Source organism: Mustela putorius, unplaced genomic scaffold, assembly GCF_011764305.1.
Source record: "Mustela putorius furo isolate JIRA1106 unplaced genomic scaffold, ASM1176430v1.1 tig00537227_pilon_pilon_pilon, whole genome shotgun sequence".
In the NCBI taxonomy this organism is placed as follows: domain Eukaryota; kingdom Metazoa; phylum Chordata; class Mammalia; order Carnivora; family Mustelidae; genus Mustela; species Mustela putorius.
This window is the reverse complement of record NW_025422368.1, coordinates 15,030,823-15,046,482: the sequence shown is the minus strand read 5'-3', so window position 1 is coordinate 15,046,482 and position 15,660 is coordinate 15,030,823. Positions and strand designations below refer to the sequence as shown.

The following is a 15,660-nucleotide window of genomic DNA, read 5'->3' as shown; positions in this document are numbered from 1 at the left end:
TAGAGTTCACATATAGGTGCTATCATACAATATTTGTAGTTCTTTGTCAGAATTATTTCACTTAGTATAATGTATTATATATTTATTTCACTTAGTATAACTATTTTCACTTAGTATAATGTCCTCAAAGTCTTTTCACATGTTGTCTTAGCTGAAGAAGTTTCCATTGTACAAATATATGTGTGTGTGTGTACACACACACATACACATATCTCTTTCCATTTGACTGTCACTGGACACTGAGGTTGTTTCCACATTTTGCCTATTGTAAAAAATGCTGCAATGAGTATGAGAATACAGGAATCCCTTCAAGATCCTGTTTTCATTTTCTTTAGACATATATAACCAGAAGTGGTATTGCTGGATCAGATGATAGTTCGGTCTTTAATTTTTTAAGGAGCTTCCTTATAGTTTTCCATAGTGGCTGAACCAACTTACATTCCCACCAATAGTGTACAAGGTCCCCTTTTCTTCACATCCTTCCCAACACTTGTTATCTCTTGTCTTTTTTTTTTCCCTAAAGAATTTATTTGAGAGAGAGAGAAAGAGAGAGCATAAGAGGTATGGAAGGGGCAGAGGGAGAAGCAGACTTTCCGCTGACCAGGGAATCTGATCCCAGGCTTGATCTCTGGACCTATGATCATGAGCCCCACATTGGGCTTCCAGCTCAGTAGGGAGTCTGCTTCTCCCTTTCCCTCTGTCTGCTGCTCCCTCTGCTTGTACTCTCTCTCTCTCTGTCAAATAAATAAAATAAAATCTTTATTAAAAAAAAAAAAAAAGAGCTGCCATTGTAACATCCCATACATTTGGGCTTCCATTCTCATTTGTTTCAAAATTTTTAAAATTTCTTTTTTGATTTCTTCTTTGACCCGTTGGTTGCTCAGGAGTATTACTTAATTTTCACATATTTGTAAAATTTCCAGCTTTCCCCTTATTATTGATATCTAGTTTCATACCATTGTAATGGGAAAAGAAGTACTTGGTATGATTTCAATCTTCCTAAATTTGCTAAGACTTCTTTTGTGTCATATGATATTCCTAGAGAATGTTCCATGCATGCTTGAGAATATCTATTTTGCTGCTGTTGGATAGAATGACTATATATGTCTGTTAGGTCTGTTTGGTCTAAAGTATGGTTCAAGTTCAATATTTGTTGTTAATTTTCTGTCTGGATGATCTATTTGTGGTTGAAAGTAGGGCCCTAAAGTCCCCAGGTAATAATGTATAGTTGCATAACTTTCTTCAGATTTGTTAGTATTTGCTTAGTATATTTAGGTGCTCCATTTGTTGGGTGCATATATATTATAGCTATTGTATCTTCTTGACAAATTGACCCCATTATCATTATATAATGACCTTCTTTGTCTCTTGTTAACATTTTTCACTTGAAGTCTATTTTGTCTGATAAAATCATAGCTACCCCTGCTCTCTTTTGGTTTCCATTTACATGGACTATCTTTTTCCATCCCTTCACTTTCAGTCTGTGTGTGTCCTTAAAGCTGAAGTGAGTCTCTTATAGGCAGTATAGAGTTGGGTCTTGTTTTTTTATCTTGCCAGCCACTCTATGCCTTTTGACTGGAGAATTTAATCCATTTACATTTAGAGTAAGTGTTAATAGTCAAGAACTTACTAATGCAAAACTAAGCCAGTTTTCTGACTTTTTTTTGTTTTGTTTTGTTTTTTTGCGTTCTCTGGCCCCTTTCTTCCTCTCTTATAGCCTTTCCTTGTGAATTGGTGATTTCCATAGTAGTTCTCTCTCTGATAACTTTCTCTTTATTTATGAATCTACTATGGGTTTTTGCCTTGTGTTAACAACCTAACTTCAATTGCATACAAACTCTCTACCCTTTCACTCTCCTTCTTTTAAGTTTTTAACATCACAACTTATCTCTTTTTATATTGGAATTATACTACTTATAAATAGTTATTTTTATACTTTGTCCTTTATAATTATATTTAAGTGGTTGATACACTGTCATATTAGAATATTCTGAATTGACTATATATATTTACCTTTACTGGTGTATCTGTCTATTTTCATGTTTTTTCATGTTACAAGTTACCTTCATTACAATTCCAAGAACTCCTTTCAGCATGTCTTATAAGGCAGGTCTAGTGGCAATGGATTCCCTCAGCTTTTGTTTGTCTAGGAAAGACTTTATTTCTCCTTAATTTCTGAAGGATAATTTTATAGGATTATGTACTTTTCTATTCCTTGGAAATATCTTGTATTGCTCATGTCACAGCTATGTTCAAGAATTGTATCTTTCATATTATCTAGGAAATTTAAAATAGCTAAAAATATAAAATTTATATATATGATTTTATTTGGATTAAGAGAATAGAATTCTATGACAGAATATTTTCCTCATGATTTTATACCTTATAACCTAAATTAAAAATTTAAAATCAGTCTACTTAACACATTAATGTCTGAAACTTAAGCATTGTCTGTATAATTTAATTGTCAGATTCAAAAGGTTTCCCAAAAGCATACAGAGGAAGAGACAATGATTCTGGTGTCATAAAATGTTATCTACTTTATGTTAAACATAAGAATTCATGACACTGCTCACATCCAACATTTTCTTATTGCCAGTGCAATTCATTCTCCCATACTTGAAGTAGCTTCCTACTACTAACATAAGTTTTACTTTAAAGCAAAGAACCTCACAAACCCTCTTGTTCCTAAATATAACATGTGGTCTAAAAATTAGACCAGGGAGCAGGATGGTACAAACACTTTTTGACAAGAGAAAAGGGGCAAGAGAGACATGTGATAGTACCTTACTTGATGTAAGTTTTATATTTGTTCTGTTTCTGTACTTCCAGTCTAAGTGCTCTATTATGTTCCACAGAATAGCCATCTAATACAGGAGTGCTCTGTGATGTCCACCTAGCCCAGGGTGATGACAGATGGAAAAGATGAGCATGAGTGTGCCTCTTCCTCAAATTTCATTTTCTCTCACCCACAATAAATATTCCAAATTCTCAAATATAACTTTGTATTTAGATGTTCCTAAATTATTACAAGGAAAGATGGCTAAAGACTTCAAAAGAAACAATATTCTTTTAAAATATCTCTATGCTTACTTTGCGCTCATTTGTAATTTTTTAAATTAAGGTAGTTTCAAATCATTAATTAATAATATAGATAACTGTAATAAAGACTATTTTATGGAGGCTCTTCAGATACAAATGAACAATATTAGAACATATGAATGTATACAGTTTGATGAAAAGACTGGTACACTATACAAATACAGCTTTGTCTGTGAGAAGAGATAATCTGACATCTAAAGCAATCAAATCATTCCTTTGATTAGGCTGCTCTTCCTTGAGACTAATATCTATGGTCTTTGAATGCTCCATATATCTAGATAGATGTGAAAATAAAAAGAAGTGGTTTTATCCTGGAAACTCTCAAAATCAAAGCAATAATGAAACTTTTTTGAATAACTGAATTTTATTTTCTTAATAGTTTCTCTCAGTGAAAACAAGTTTAAAGATTATAAACTGAGGAGCTTAAGGAATCAAGATAATTCAAAAGCAAACTGAAATTTTCTCGTGATATAAAATATATACCTACCTTTGTGGAATATAGAACATATGTTGGGGAGGTGGCTTATAGAGGACTCCTTCATACACAGGCCAGAGCCCACTTAAAATTCTGAAGAGAGAACTTTTCCCACAACCATTAGGACCAGTTATCAAAAGATGCATTCCTTCTTGTACCTGAAGTAAGAAATAAAATGATAAACTGCTATATTTAAAAATAATTTCATTTGGCAGCATTTAAAAGTGATTCATTTTTTAAAAACTTTCAAACACATGATAACCCAGGGAGGGCAAGGATAAAAAAAAAAAAATCAGGATGGAGAATTTCCAGTTTTGCTCTGAAGCTAAAACTGAAACTAAAACTAAAAGCATCATAAAATAATCCAACTCCAAAGGAAATGAATCTTCTTGGAATGAGCACTGCCTTTCTAAAATTTTAATTGAGGTCTTGTCATCAGATACTACACACATATGTTGAAACACAGCCACATGGGAAATAAGAAAGTATACAATTTTTAATTAAAATACATTTAATTTTACTTTATTTATTTTAATATTTGGTTAAATTTATATTGAATTCAAATAGAACTCTGTTGTATTTGTCAGTTGGAGTTATTAGCTACAAAGCTATTCTAAGATCCAGCTGGGTAGCTTAATTTTATACTTCAGCAGTCTGAAATGTTACACAGTCACAAAGGCCCATAATCAGTCAGATGAAATGATTCTAATTCTGTTTTATTCACAGATGGAGAAAATACATTTACCAAACCAAGACAGAGGAAAGCAACAGGATTATAATTTTGTCTTATGTCTAGGAATGAATTTAAAACCTATATATATATATATGTGTGTGTGTATGTATATATATATATATATATATATATATATATATATATGTCAGAAGTCATTTATCCATTATCAACTGGATGGTTCTCTTTAGAATTTTCCTTTTTTTTTGTCATTTAAATTTAAACAGTTGAATTTCATGAGTTCCCATTCCACCCAATAGGTTCAGGAAGTTGTCTTAGTATGGTATTTGAAGAGTATTAGAAAGAACAAGGAAAAGGAACAGCATTTAAAAATTTGCTCTAAGAACAATGATAACATTTCTAAGAACAAATGATATTTTGTAATGGTGATTAAAAAGTGAATACAGCATCAAAGTATGAGGGACAGGGGGCACCTGGGTGACTCAGTTGTTAACCATCTGCCTTCGGCTCATGTCATGGTCCCAGGGTCCTGGGATCAAGTCCCCATCGGGCTCCCTGCTCAGTGGGAAGGCTGCTCCTCCCTCTCCCACTTGCCCTGCTTGTGTTCCCTCTCTGGCTGTGTTTCTCTCTGTTAAATAAATAAGTAAAATCTTAAAAAAAAAAAAAAGTATGAGGGACAGAACTCTACAGTATGCTTGTAGATAAAGCTTTGTATAATATCGATACAAATATTTAAGTATTAATGATATAGAATATATCATACTGAAAATTCAAAGATGAAAAACATTGTATTATTTGGATTATGCCAGTATAAGGAGTCCACTCCATGTCGGCAAACTGTATATAACATAAGCTGAAAACTTTTTGTTGAAAGAAGGTGGTAGAAAGAGGGAGGAAAGGAAGGGAAAGAATAGGGTTGGGATAGGGTTAAGAGAATAGAATTCTATGACAGAATTTATAATAAGTATATGTAAACCAAAAATTGTTGATATATATATTCCATCTAAATAATTAGACATTTCCTCTGTAAACACTGATTATTTACCATGTGCCAGACATTCTTCTAGGCACAAGGGATATAGGGCTACCCAAGGCAAACTCTCAGTTCTCATGGTTTACATTTCAATGGGAAAGATGGAAAAAAAGACATGAATGAAAAATTAGGTAGTGATAAATGCTATTATAATAGCAAAAGAAGAAAGATGCATTTGGGAAAGATGGTGGCATTGTGGGGTTAGTGGCAGTGGCGGTAGTGAGCAGTGCTCCTTTTGATTGAGTGGTCAGAAAATCCTCTTTGAGGAGGTTATATTTCTCCTGAACCTGGGTGACAAGAGAAAACCCAGAGTTAGAAGAGTATTTCAGACACTGGACACAGCTACCCCAAGGATGTAAGATGGGAGTAAGCTTGAGTCTAACATTTTACTATAGGTATTTTTTCTCCCTAATTTTAGCCAAACCGAAAAGCTATTTTAATAGAATAAAGTTTGAAAATCCTGGGAAAAGCCCCAAAAGAATTAATCTTGTGACTTGCTATGCTCTTTTACTAGAGAGAAGTTAGTTAAGGAAATGTAATTTGTAGAAGCATCAATACTTCGCAAATGATTTTTTTAAAGGTACATGCCATGGCAAAAGGCATATTCATAAAATATTTTAAAAGCATCATTCTCAGGAATTCTCAGATATTTAACACATTTTGAGTCCTAATTGAAGCCTTTTCCACATTCAAATTATTTTACTGGCATAAATTTTCCCATGTTTAGTAAATAGCAAGTCTGAGGCAAAAATAATTCCCACATTCATTGAATTTTCTTCTCCAAACAGTTTTTAAATTCCACAATATCTACAAAAGGTTGAGAACATTTTCCACTAGAAACCTGCTTATTTGTCAATGCATACAGAGGAAACAGAACTTTCATTACATTTGGGACCTGACACTTTAAATAAGTGTCAGAAAAATACCAGTTATCATAAAGTGTACTATAATAACGTGTATCTTTGTAGAAGTTCAAAATTCATAACATTTTTGTTAGATTATGTATTCTAAAATTTACTTTTTTATAAAAAAATACACTGAGCCCTGAGCTTTTTCACAGGAAGAGTGTGATAAGTCCACAATAATGCAATTAGTAGGTGGCAGAATTTAAGACTTAATGTGCTTAATAAATGGAGCAATGAGAATTGATATTACAAAGTCTAACCTGACAAATTCCATATAAAAATTCATAAATTATAAATTACAAACTATTAATAAGTAATTAAACATTCCATGCATGGCTCTTCAAATGTTTTATTTCAAATCTACTTAAGATTATGGTACATCATTATACCTAATAGGTACTCATGACCAGATCCAAATAATTAAATCAGTCTGTAGGTCTATAAATGGAAAAATAAAGTCTAACCAAGTTGTAGTTAAAACACAATTTCTCGGGGGACTGGGTGGTTCATTGGGTTAAGCCTCTGCCTTTGGCTCAGGTCATGATCTCAGGGTCCTGGGATTGAGCCCCACATCGGGCTCTCTGCTTGGCAGGGCGCCTGCGTCCCTCTCTTTCTTTGCCTGTCTCTCTGCCTACTTGTGATCTCTCTCTTTCTGTCAAATAAGTAAATAAAATCTTTTTAAAAACCCACAATTTCTCATATTTATTAACGCAGAATTTCCCTATGTTCAGTATTTATCATCTTCCAGCACTCGTATTCATTTGCAAACCCATCCTTTAAATTAAACCTATACTGAGGTCCATACTAAAATAATTTGTACATGTATTCTCATGCTCATGATTCTGTTACCAAGTCCAATCATGTCTTTGAACTACGCTTAAATGCCTGCATTATAATCATTTATGCTTATCTGCAAATTATTTTGTAACTTGAATTCCAAAATGTATGTTTAAATTTGTACATGCTTTAACTTAGGGCTTCAGGTTTGTTAAGCAATTTTTACATCTTGGTTTTTGCAATCAAGACATAGAACAATAAATAAAAAGATATCTCTTATTTTCAACAAAATTAAAAACTAAATGTCAATCCATGAATCTTCTCTTTTTTTCCAAATGGAAGATGTGATTATTGGAAATATAAATTGAATTTAGGTAATATACAATAACAGAAGTAAACTTGCTAAGGACCTCTTTCCCTATATTGTAAATATATTACAGTAGAGGCTTATATATTTTGAGTCATCCCTATAAGGAAAAAATTAAAATTTATTTCCACATATTAATTTCTGAGGAATTTTTCTTTTGTTCCCAGAAGTTACCTTGTACAGGCCCTCAGTGCACTGAGAAATTTTGATTTTCAACCTGGCAAAAAAGCAGTAGAAATCAAATTTCTCTTTCTCTTTGCTTTCTGAGGAAGTAACTGCTTCTGTAATTGAGCCACTGTGCATACCTTTCTTGATTTCCCCTCCTTTCCATACGCTCCTCCAAGTATTTAACATAAGGTACATGAATTCTGAGTTGTTTTGTATTAGTGGGATGGCAACAATCAGAAGATTCTTGAATATCATCTTACTTTGAAGTTTAGCCTGGAAGCCACCACTTCTCCCGTTGGTGTAATTATGGGAACATTTTCACAAATAATTCCATGATCCACATCAATAACTCTTCCTAAAAGTTAAGGAATAGTTCAAGTTATAAAAGCAATTGCACGTTGCATCTACATCTAGAGCAAATTTTAATGTAAATGTGGACATTCTGATGCATATATTTGGAAAATCTTTTTCAGAAACATGATTTTACAATAATCTAATGTCAATGTCATAATGAGAGCAAGATGAGATAAACTCTATCTGATGGAACCCAGGCCATATTCTTTACAATTACTTATTTCACTAAAGACTTTTCTTATTTAAAAAAAAAAAGATACAGCACAGCAAAAAGGGAATTAAGGCAAAGAAGAGTACAATTTTAAAAAATGTGATAACCAAACTTAAGTTTAAAAACATGGAAGGATGAAGAACAATAAGATGCTAGCTCTAATTCTGTGTTTGAATTTTAAAAGCAAACAATTTGTTCTGCCATATGGGCAGTTTCCAAAAATAATTCTAGAAATTTGTCCTAAATACAAGTAGCATAATTTTCTTATGGTAATGTTAGTCACCACTCCTCAAATTGCAACACTAATTTTAGGAAGAACTGTTTAAATAAGCAAGTATTTGTTCTTTGTAAATGATAAAAGGTATCTTCCAGAAATGTTTGGTTCTGTTGCTAAAGTAAATGTTTAAGTATAGGAAAATTTAAAACATTTGATTCAGTACCTTTGATCTCCAGCGTATCACTGAGGGGTACTTCTATGTTAGCTTCATTCTTGCTGTGGCTTTCAGACTCTTGCATGACAACAGCTCTCTTATAAATGCCTCTTTTCACTTCATCGAAGACCCAAAACATATTGTACACTCGAGCAGTATAGCCTGCTAATTCGGTGATCTAAAACCAACAGAGGGGATAAAATAGAGTTAATATATCCAAGACAGACTTTTTAAAAAAGATAGGCAACCCTATCAGCTTTCCTGATTTAATCTTACAGATCTTATTTTACTCTACATGAAAAAAATATATATTTGATAACTATCACAATTAACAGTAAAAGAGAGAAACCAAGAGAGAAACACAGCAAGGTGTCGATGTCAGTTTGACTGGAATTACAAAACCTGTAAAAAATTATTCGTTCAAGCCAGGGTTCAAAATAAAATGTAAAGATTTTGAATGTTAGTGACTTCTAACAGTCAAATTTCTGATTTAGCTCCATTTACATGACAAATTTCGTTTCCAGAAAATTAGAAATTTTGTGAAAACTTAATGTCATAATGATCCTTTGTTTTGACATCTTTTTTTTTTTTTTTTTTCAATTTAAAACAAGATTTGGGGCTCCTGGGTGGCTCAGTGGGTTGGCCCCTGCCTTCGGCTCAGGTCATGATTTCAGGGTCTTGGGACTGGGCTCTCTGCTTGGCGGGGAACCTGCTTCTCCCTCTCTCTCTGTCTGCCTCTCCGCCTGCTTGTGATCTCTCTCTCTGTAAAATAAATAAATAAAAAATCTTAAAAAAAAAAAAACCAGAAAATTTTAAATATAAGAAAAACACATTTTTTTCCTTATCATGAAATGAATGTTTCTGAGTCTAATTGATTGTCAACATTCCTGAACTTTACCAAAGGAAATACCCCTCAGTAGATATCAATATTGGGAGTAAGCTCAGTGAAAAGATTCAAATCCTTTTCAGTCCAAATCCCACAGCTCAGCTTCTTTTCAAGCCAAACATGATGTACGGCCAAAGAAAAACATTAAATATGACTTTTATTCTAGGTGAGATTATAAAATGAGATCAATCTCTGCTTTAGTCCATAAGGCTCAGTAGAATGGGGTCTTGCTCTTATTCTGCCAGTTATCCAATTTAGAAGAAAACTCCTGCTGTTTTTCTGTTACAAGAACACCTTGTTATCAGGGTAATGTGAAAGCTGACTCATCTCCTGTCAAGACCATCTTCCTCAGTGAAAAGGAAAACACAAAAACCATTCCCTTTTAGGAATATTTACCAGGAAATTGGCACCAATAAGCAAGGCATGTCACTAACAAACCGTGGAATAATACAATACAATGCTGACATTTGTGTAAGATTTAGGGGTGTGCAAGACTGAAGCCATAAATGAGTAGGTGTTTTTATCAAAAGCCTTCCACTGCATGTCTCCACTGTCATTAGCATTGCATTTCTATATATTAATGTTGTAACAATTTAAGAGGTAATTTCTAAAGTGTTATCTTGAAGGATCTCTTTAGTTCCCTAGTGGAGGAAAACAGCTAAGAATTAACAAAACACAGATTCAAAAGAAACTGGGGTAAATATATTTGCATAGAGAAAAAAATCCAAAAACTAAATGCACGGGTCAAAGAAAGGCAGGAGGCAATGAGTTAATACAGTAGGATGTAGGATGGAGTGGGCAGAGCGTCTCAAAAAATCAGAGAATGTGACTGTGGCCAAATGACTTTGGTATACATGGCAGGGAGTTTGCCCTGGGACTCTTATTCTGAAAAGAGATCTTGTTCCCTGTGGAACTAGCAGAGAGAAGGCTTGGGGCTTTCCTGTGCTGTCACGGTGGTAGTAAGATTCTTAGGAAGTAAGCATTCTATGATCCCAAGCACACCCAGGGAAAATAAAGCAAAATGCAATTATTTCTTGTATTAGATATAGAAATATAGAAAAACTGGTCAATATTCTTTCTGTGAATATTGACTGTGAAATATTTTAGATAGCAAAGTATTTTAATATGAGATGGATAAAATTTTGATTTGTCATTTAATTTTAATAAGGGATTTGTTACATAAAAAAAAAACCTATCCCTAAAACTCTATCTATAGATTATCAAAATTACTACTTGAAAAAAAAAATTAAAGATTTATTTATTTATTTATTTATTTGAGAGAGCTAGAGAGAAAGAGAGCATGTGTGAGCACAAGCAGGGGCAGGGGCAGAGGAGAGAGAGAATCCACAATCTAACTCTCAGGTTGAAGTTGCAGCAGACACAAGGGCTGGGCAAGGGGTGGGGGTGATAGGGGTGGGGAGGTGTGGGTGGGTGGTAAGGCTTGATCCCAGGATCCTGAGATCATGACCTCAGCAGACTCTGAGAGTCAGCCACTTAACTGAATAAGGCACCCAGGCCACTGAAAAAATTTTTTAAAAAACAGAGTTGTTTTGGTATGTGACCCTAAACAATTGGTTTTACTTTTTTATTTGTATTATTTTTATTTTTTGTAAAAATCTTAATTATTTATTTGACAGAGACACAGTAAGAGAGAGAACAGCAGGGTGAATGGGAGAGGGAGAAGCAGGCTTCCCCTCGAGTAGGGAGCCCAGTGAGGGCTCAATCCTACGACCCTAGGATCATGACCTGAGCTTAAGGCCAAACGCTTAACAAACTGAACCAGCCAGGCACCCTGGTTTTACTTTTTTAAGGAGCCCCAATTGGATAAATCAGTTGTTGAAGGACACTAAAAATTTTGTGAGCAAATCACAAACTTTGTTACTCTTTTATATGGTCTATTCAAGAATGATTTAATTGGCAGAGGAATTTACAATGATGCTCCGGCGATTCATATTGATACAAAAGTCACAAGAGTAATTAATGGTGAAAATAACTGGTCATGGGAATATCATATAATAGCAGAAATGAATAATTTCTAATTTTAACCCTCTGATATCTGCAAATCTTATTACCATTTTTTCAGCAAATATTTCTTGACCACATGCAATATTCCACACATTAAAACAAATATTAAAATGCAAAGATAAGTAAATGGATGTTGCTTTCCTCTCAGGGTCTGGTGGGCAATTATAACATGGTATTGCACCAGAACACAGAGAAGGAAGACCCGACTTTGCAGAGAAAGTAGAATCACAAGAAGGTTTTAGATGTGGTCAGTGAGGGTTGACTTGACATGAAGGATGAGTAAAAGTCTGCAAGGTATATATTATTGGCTAATACTTATTGAGTTCTAAATATGTGTTGTTTTAAATATTCTACATCTATTAACTCACAACAACCCTACCAAGTAATGCTACATTATATGCATTTTACAGATAAGGAGACTAACAGATTAAGAAACTTGATCAAGTTCACATAATTTGCACATACTAGAGCAAGATTTTAAATTTAGGTGCTCTGGTTCCAGAATCCATACCTAATAGACTTTTTCAGAAAACAAATATGTCATACTATAGACAGAAAAAGAGGAGTTACAATTAAGAGCAATTAAGAGTGTAAAAACTAGAGTATTAGCAGCAATACATGTGGGAGTTGCTGCCCTTTATCTTGATTATACTCTTAGGAATTTTTAGTAGAGAAAAGATATGTTTCCAAATTGCTAAGTATATCTGATAATTTACATTTTTCTTGATTTTAATATGTATTATTTTAATCAAATAGACAACAAATTATACCAGTACCTCTTTGTATGAAGACATAATCCTTTCAATAGCATCGGCTCCAGAGGCCAGTAAATTTCGAGCAGTGGTAAAGGCTTCTGTCCGTTCACTAACCATAGCTTGTTTTTGGCCATCCTCTAGATCTAAAAGCAAATTACAAAACTATTGAGTTTTTTCAGGTGAACTATTTTCTTTTTACAAATGAAATTGCAGCTAAAAAACCCACATTGTAAATATTTCATTAGTATCAGCAATTTCCTAGAAATTTAATGAATTATTGAAAATAGAGTATTTGTACCAGATTTTATTTAAAGCTTCCTTTTGTTTTATTATTTTTCTAGGAGGAGAGTTAATACACTTAATTAAAAATTAAGTCTATTTTCATTTAGCATTCATTTAACCCTTTCCAAATTCAATTCTCTACCCCTCTTAACCAACTGAGCCACCCAGGCGCCCAATTCTCTACCCCTCTTATGGTTAGGTAATAAAATACTATAGATTTGGTCAAAAAATATTAATAACTGGAATATAAGCAAATATTTCTAGTGTGGTTCTTTCAATTGAACTGCAGATTAGCTGACCTTCATAATCTAGACTCAGTTCATCTGTTTCACCTAAGCTGCCCCTACATTACACAGCACCTCAAACATGCAATATTCTGTTTATCCTTTGGTATTTGCATATACCATTTCTTCTGAGTTTAAAATACTTCCTTCCTTTCTTGCCTAGTTCTTTCTTCCTTAAAGTTAACTCTTTAATATAGGTTTGAGTGGAAAGCCTTGTCTGGCTTTTCCAATGGATTATAAATTCCTTAAAAGTCAAGACTATGTTTTGTATTCTTTATTCCCAGTACCAAGCAGAGTGTCTAGCACATGGTACTCCTCAGTGTATACTGAATGAATGCATGGGTGAGTAAATGGGTAGGTAGATGAACATCCTAAATTTCTGTCAATGCAGAATTATGGTCAAGAGTAGGAGTTAGACTGTTTTTTTTTTTTTTTTTTTTTTTAAGATTTTACTTATTTATTTGACAGAGATCACAAATAGTCAGAGAGGCAGGCAGAGAGAGAGGACGAAGCAGGCTCCCCGCTGAGCAGACAGCCTGATGGGGGGCTTGATCCCAGAACCCTGGGATCATGACCTGAGCTGAAGGCAGAGGCTTTAACCCACTGAGCCACCCAGGTGCCCCTAGACTAGGTTTGAATCCAGGCTCTACCACTTATTGACAAATGGTAAGATAAGTAGAACAAGCCAGTTATCCTCTCTATGCCTATTTTTTCATGTGTAAATGAGGGAATTAATACTAATATCTGAAACAATTCTATCTCAAAGGATTGTTGTGGGGCTTAAAGGTGAAATACAAATGAAGTAGTAGCCCAACCCTTGGCCCATAATAAGTTCTCTAAATGTTAGCTAGTATTACTTTCTCTAGTTATTATTATTATTATTATTGCATATTACTCAATTCAGTCTTATTCTTCTAAATTATTCTCCCCAGTCATTACTTTAAACTTCCCATCAATATGATTCTCTATTTGGTTCTTCTATAAATTGTCTCCAAAGTTCTAAATTAAATACTGTAAACTAGTGAAAGTATTAAAATGATATGATATAGATAGCCATAGGCCCCTTTTGATATATATTTCTTTCTGGTTTATCTCAGTGTGGAAGTTGTTTTTTTTTTTTTTTTCTATAACAATGCAGATATTTAACTTGTGCCCTCCTAGAACTACCAGCTACTTTTACCTTTACTTGCTTATAGACAGCTCAGCTGAGTTGGGAAGGGATCCATGCATAATATAAGGTAGAATTCACTCAGCAGATATTTATTGAACAACTAGATGTGCAAGAATTTAGGCAAGGTGTTATAAGATATATAAGGATAAATGTGATTTTCAGACTCTTTCCTTAAGGGCCTCATGGTTTGGTAAGAAAGAGAAGACAAATTTCTAACTAACCGTTGAGAGCAGCCTATGAAGAGAGTTAATGTGAAGTGTTTGCAGAAGGCAGAAAATAATTTGTAGCTGCAAGAGACAGAGAATGCCTCATGGAGGAGCATACTATGAGAAAGGCCTTGAAGACTATGTACAATTTTAAAGTGACTACAAGTACAGCATAAGCAATGGCACAGAGAAAGGAAATTTGAAGCAATGTCAATTGAATGATAAATAGCCTTGTCATGTAACAGTATGGGTGGTGTCAGGCACAAGTTTCGTTTGAGCATCAAAATCACCATATGTTCATGGGGACCTTCTATGATAGTCCAGTATGGCCCCTCCTCGTTCTACTGTCAGTCACTGCTTTGCAAACTACCTTTAGTTCCCTTGAAGTTAGTTAGTTTCCCTAAGAATGAAAAAAAAAAAAAAAAGGTTTTGAGTGCTGGTAGAAGTGAGGAGTGAAAAATGTGACTGAATAAATAGATTGAGAATAGAACATAGATATTCTTAAATACATTTAAGTGTGTGATAAAATTTAGGTAGCTACAAAATAATTACCAAATGATTCTCAGCAAACTACCAAAATAATGAATTGCTGTGTCAGTTAAAGTTCTAAGAATAGTTTTGGCTCACAGAGAATCTGACTGATGATCTAAAATAATTATGGCATTTTATGAATTTGGGTTAAAAGGGGTTTGAGTAGCAGCTTGCATCGACAGCCTCTGTTAAGAAGGAGAAACATGAGCACAGATGGACTTATATTTGATATGGCATGGTACTTTCCATGTTGCTTTGGCAGATTAATGCCTACTGGGCTTTCTTCATGCTTTTAGCAACAAAATTACAAATCGCTGTGAACAGATTTCATCTGACTTTTTTTCTACTGGTTGTTTTTTGGCAGGTACTATGAGAACAGTGCCCGTAGTATTTTGTCATGCACTCAACAGTCAATTGCATAACCTCTGTGAAAAAACCAGATTCCTTAGTTTCAGAATATAAATTCATGGCCTCAGGAACTCATTTATTTTGTATCATAGGTCAACCCATTTTATTTTCCTCACCAAATATTTTAAACGTTTTGTCAAATGTTTCTCACTTGAGGATATAATATTTAACATTCTGCCCATCTTACCGCTACTTTCCAGCTCCACTAATAAAAGGTATTGTATTGAAAATGGTGACATCTGCTATTACTCACTGAAAAGGTGAGAAAGGATTTAGGAACTAAAATTATGTCATTAGACGCTTGTCAAAACCCATGCAAGTGTACAATGCAAAGAAATACACCCTAACGTAAATTATGCACTTCAGTTAATAATGCATACACATGGATTCATCAGTTGTAACAAATGTACCACACAAATACAGGATGTAAATAATGGGAGAAACTGTGGAGGAGAGGAGACATTTGGAATTCTTTCTGATCATTTTTTTCCATAAGCTAAAAACTGCTCTAAGAAAATTAAGTGTATTAATTTTTTAAAAGTTAAAAAAAAAGTTGGTTATTCGTCTGTGATTTTTCTTTGGACTTATAACCTGAGTT

At 33.9% G+C, this 15,660-nt stretch overlaps 1 protein-coding gene across 1 annotated transcript in view; it reads right to left on the bottom strand.

Annotated features, from left to right (window-relative positions):
* Nucleotides 1–15,660, bottom strand: part of ABCD2 (ATP binding cassette subfamily D member 2) — a 68,642-nt gene that overhangs the window by 38,095 nt on the left and 14,887 nt on the right. Inside the window, exons 4-7 of the mRNA XM_004771840.3 lie at nt 12,202–12,323; nt 8,524–8,692; nt 7,779–7,873; nt 3,590–3,735 (exon numbers count right to left, since the gene is read on the bottom strand). Coding sequence (XP_004771897.1) covers nt 3,590–3,735; nt 7,779–7,873; nt 8,524–8,692; nt 12,202–12,323 — 532 coding nt within the window. The remainder of the gene's footprint in view (nt 1–3,589; nt 3,736–7,778; nt 7,874–8,523; nt 8,693–12,201; nt 12,324–15,660) is intronic.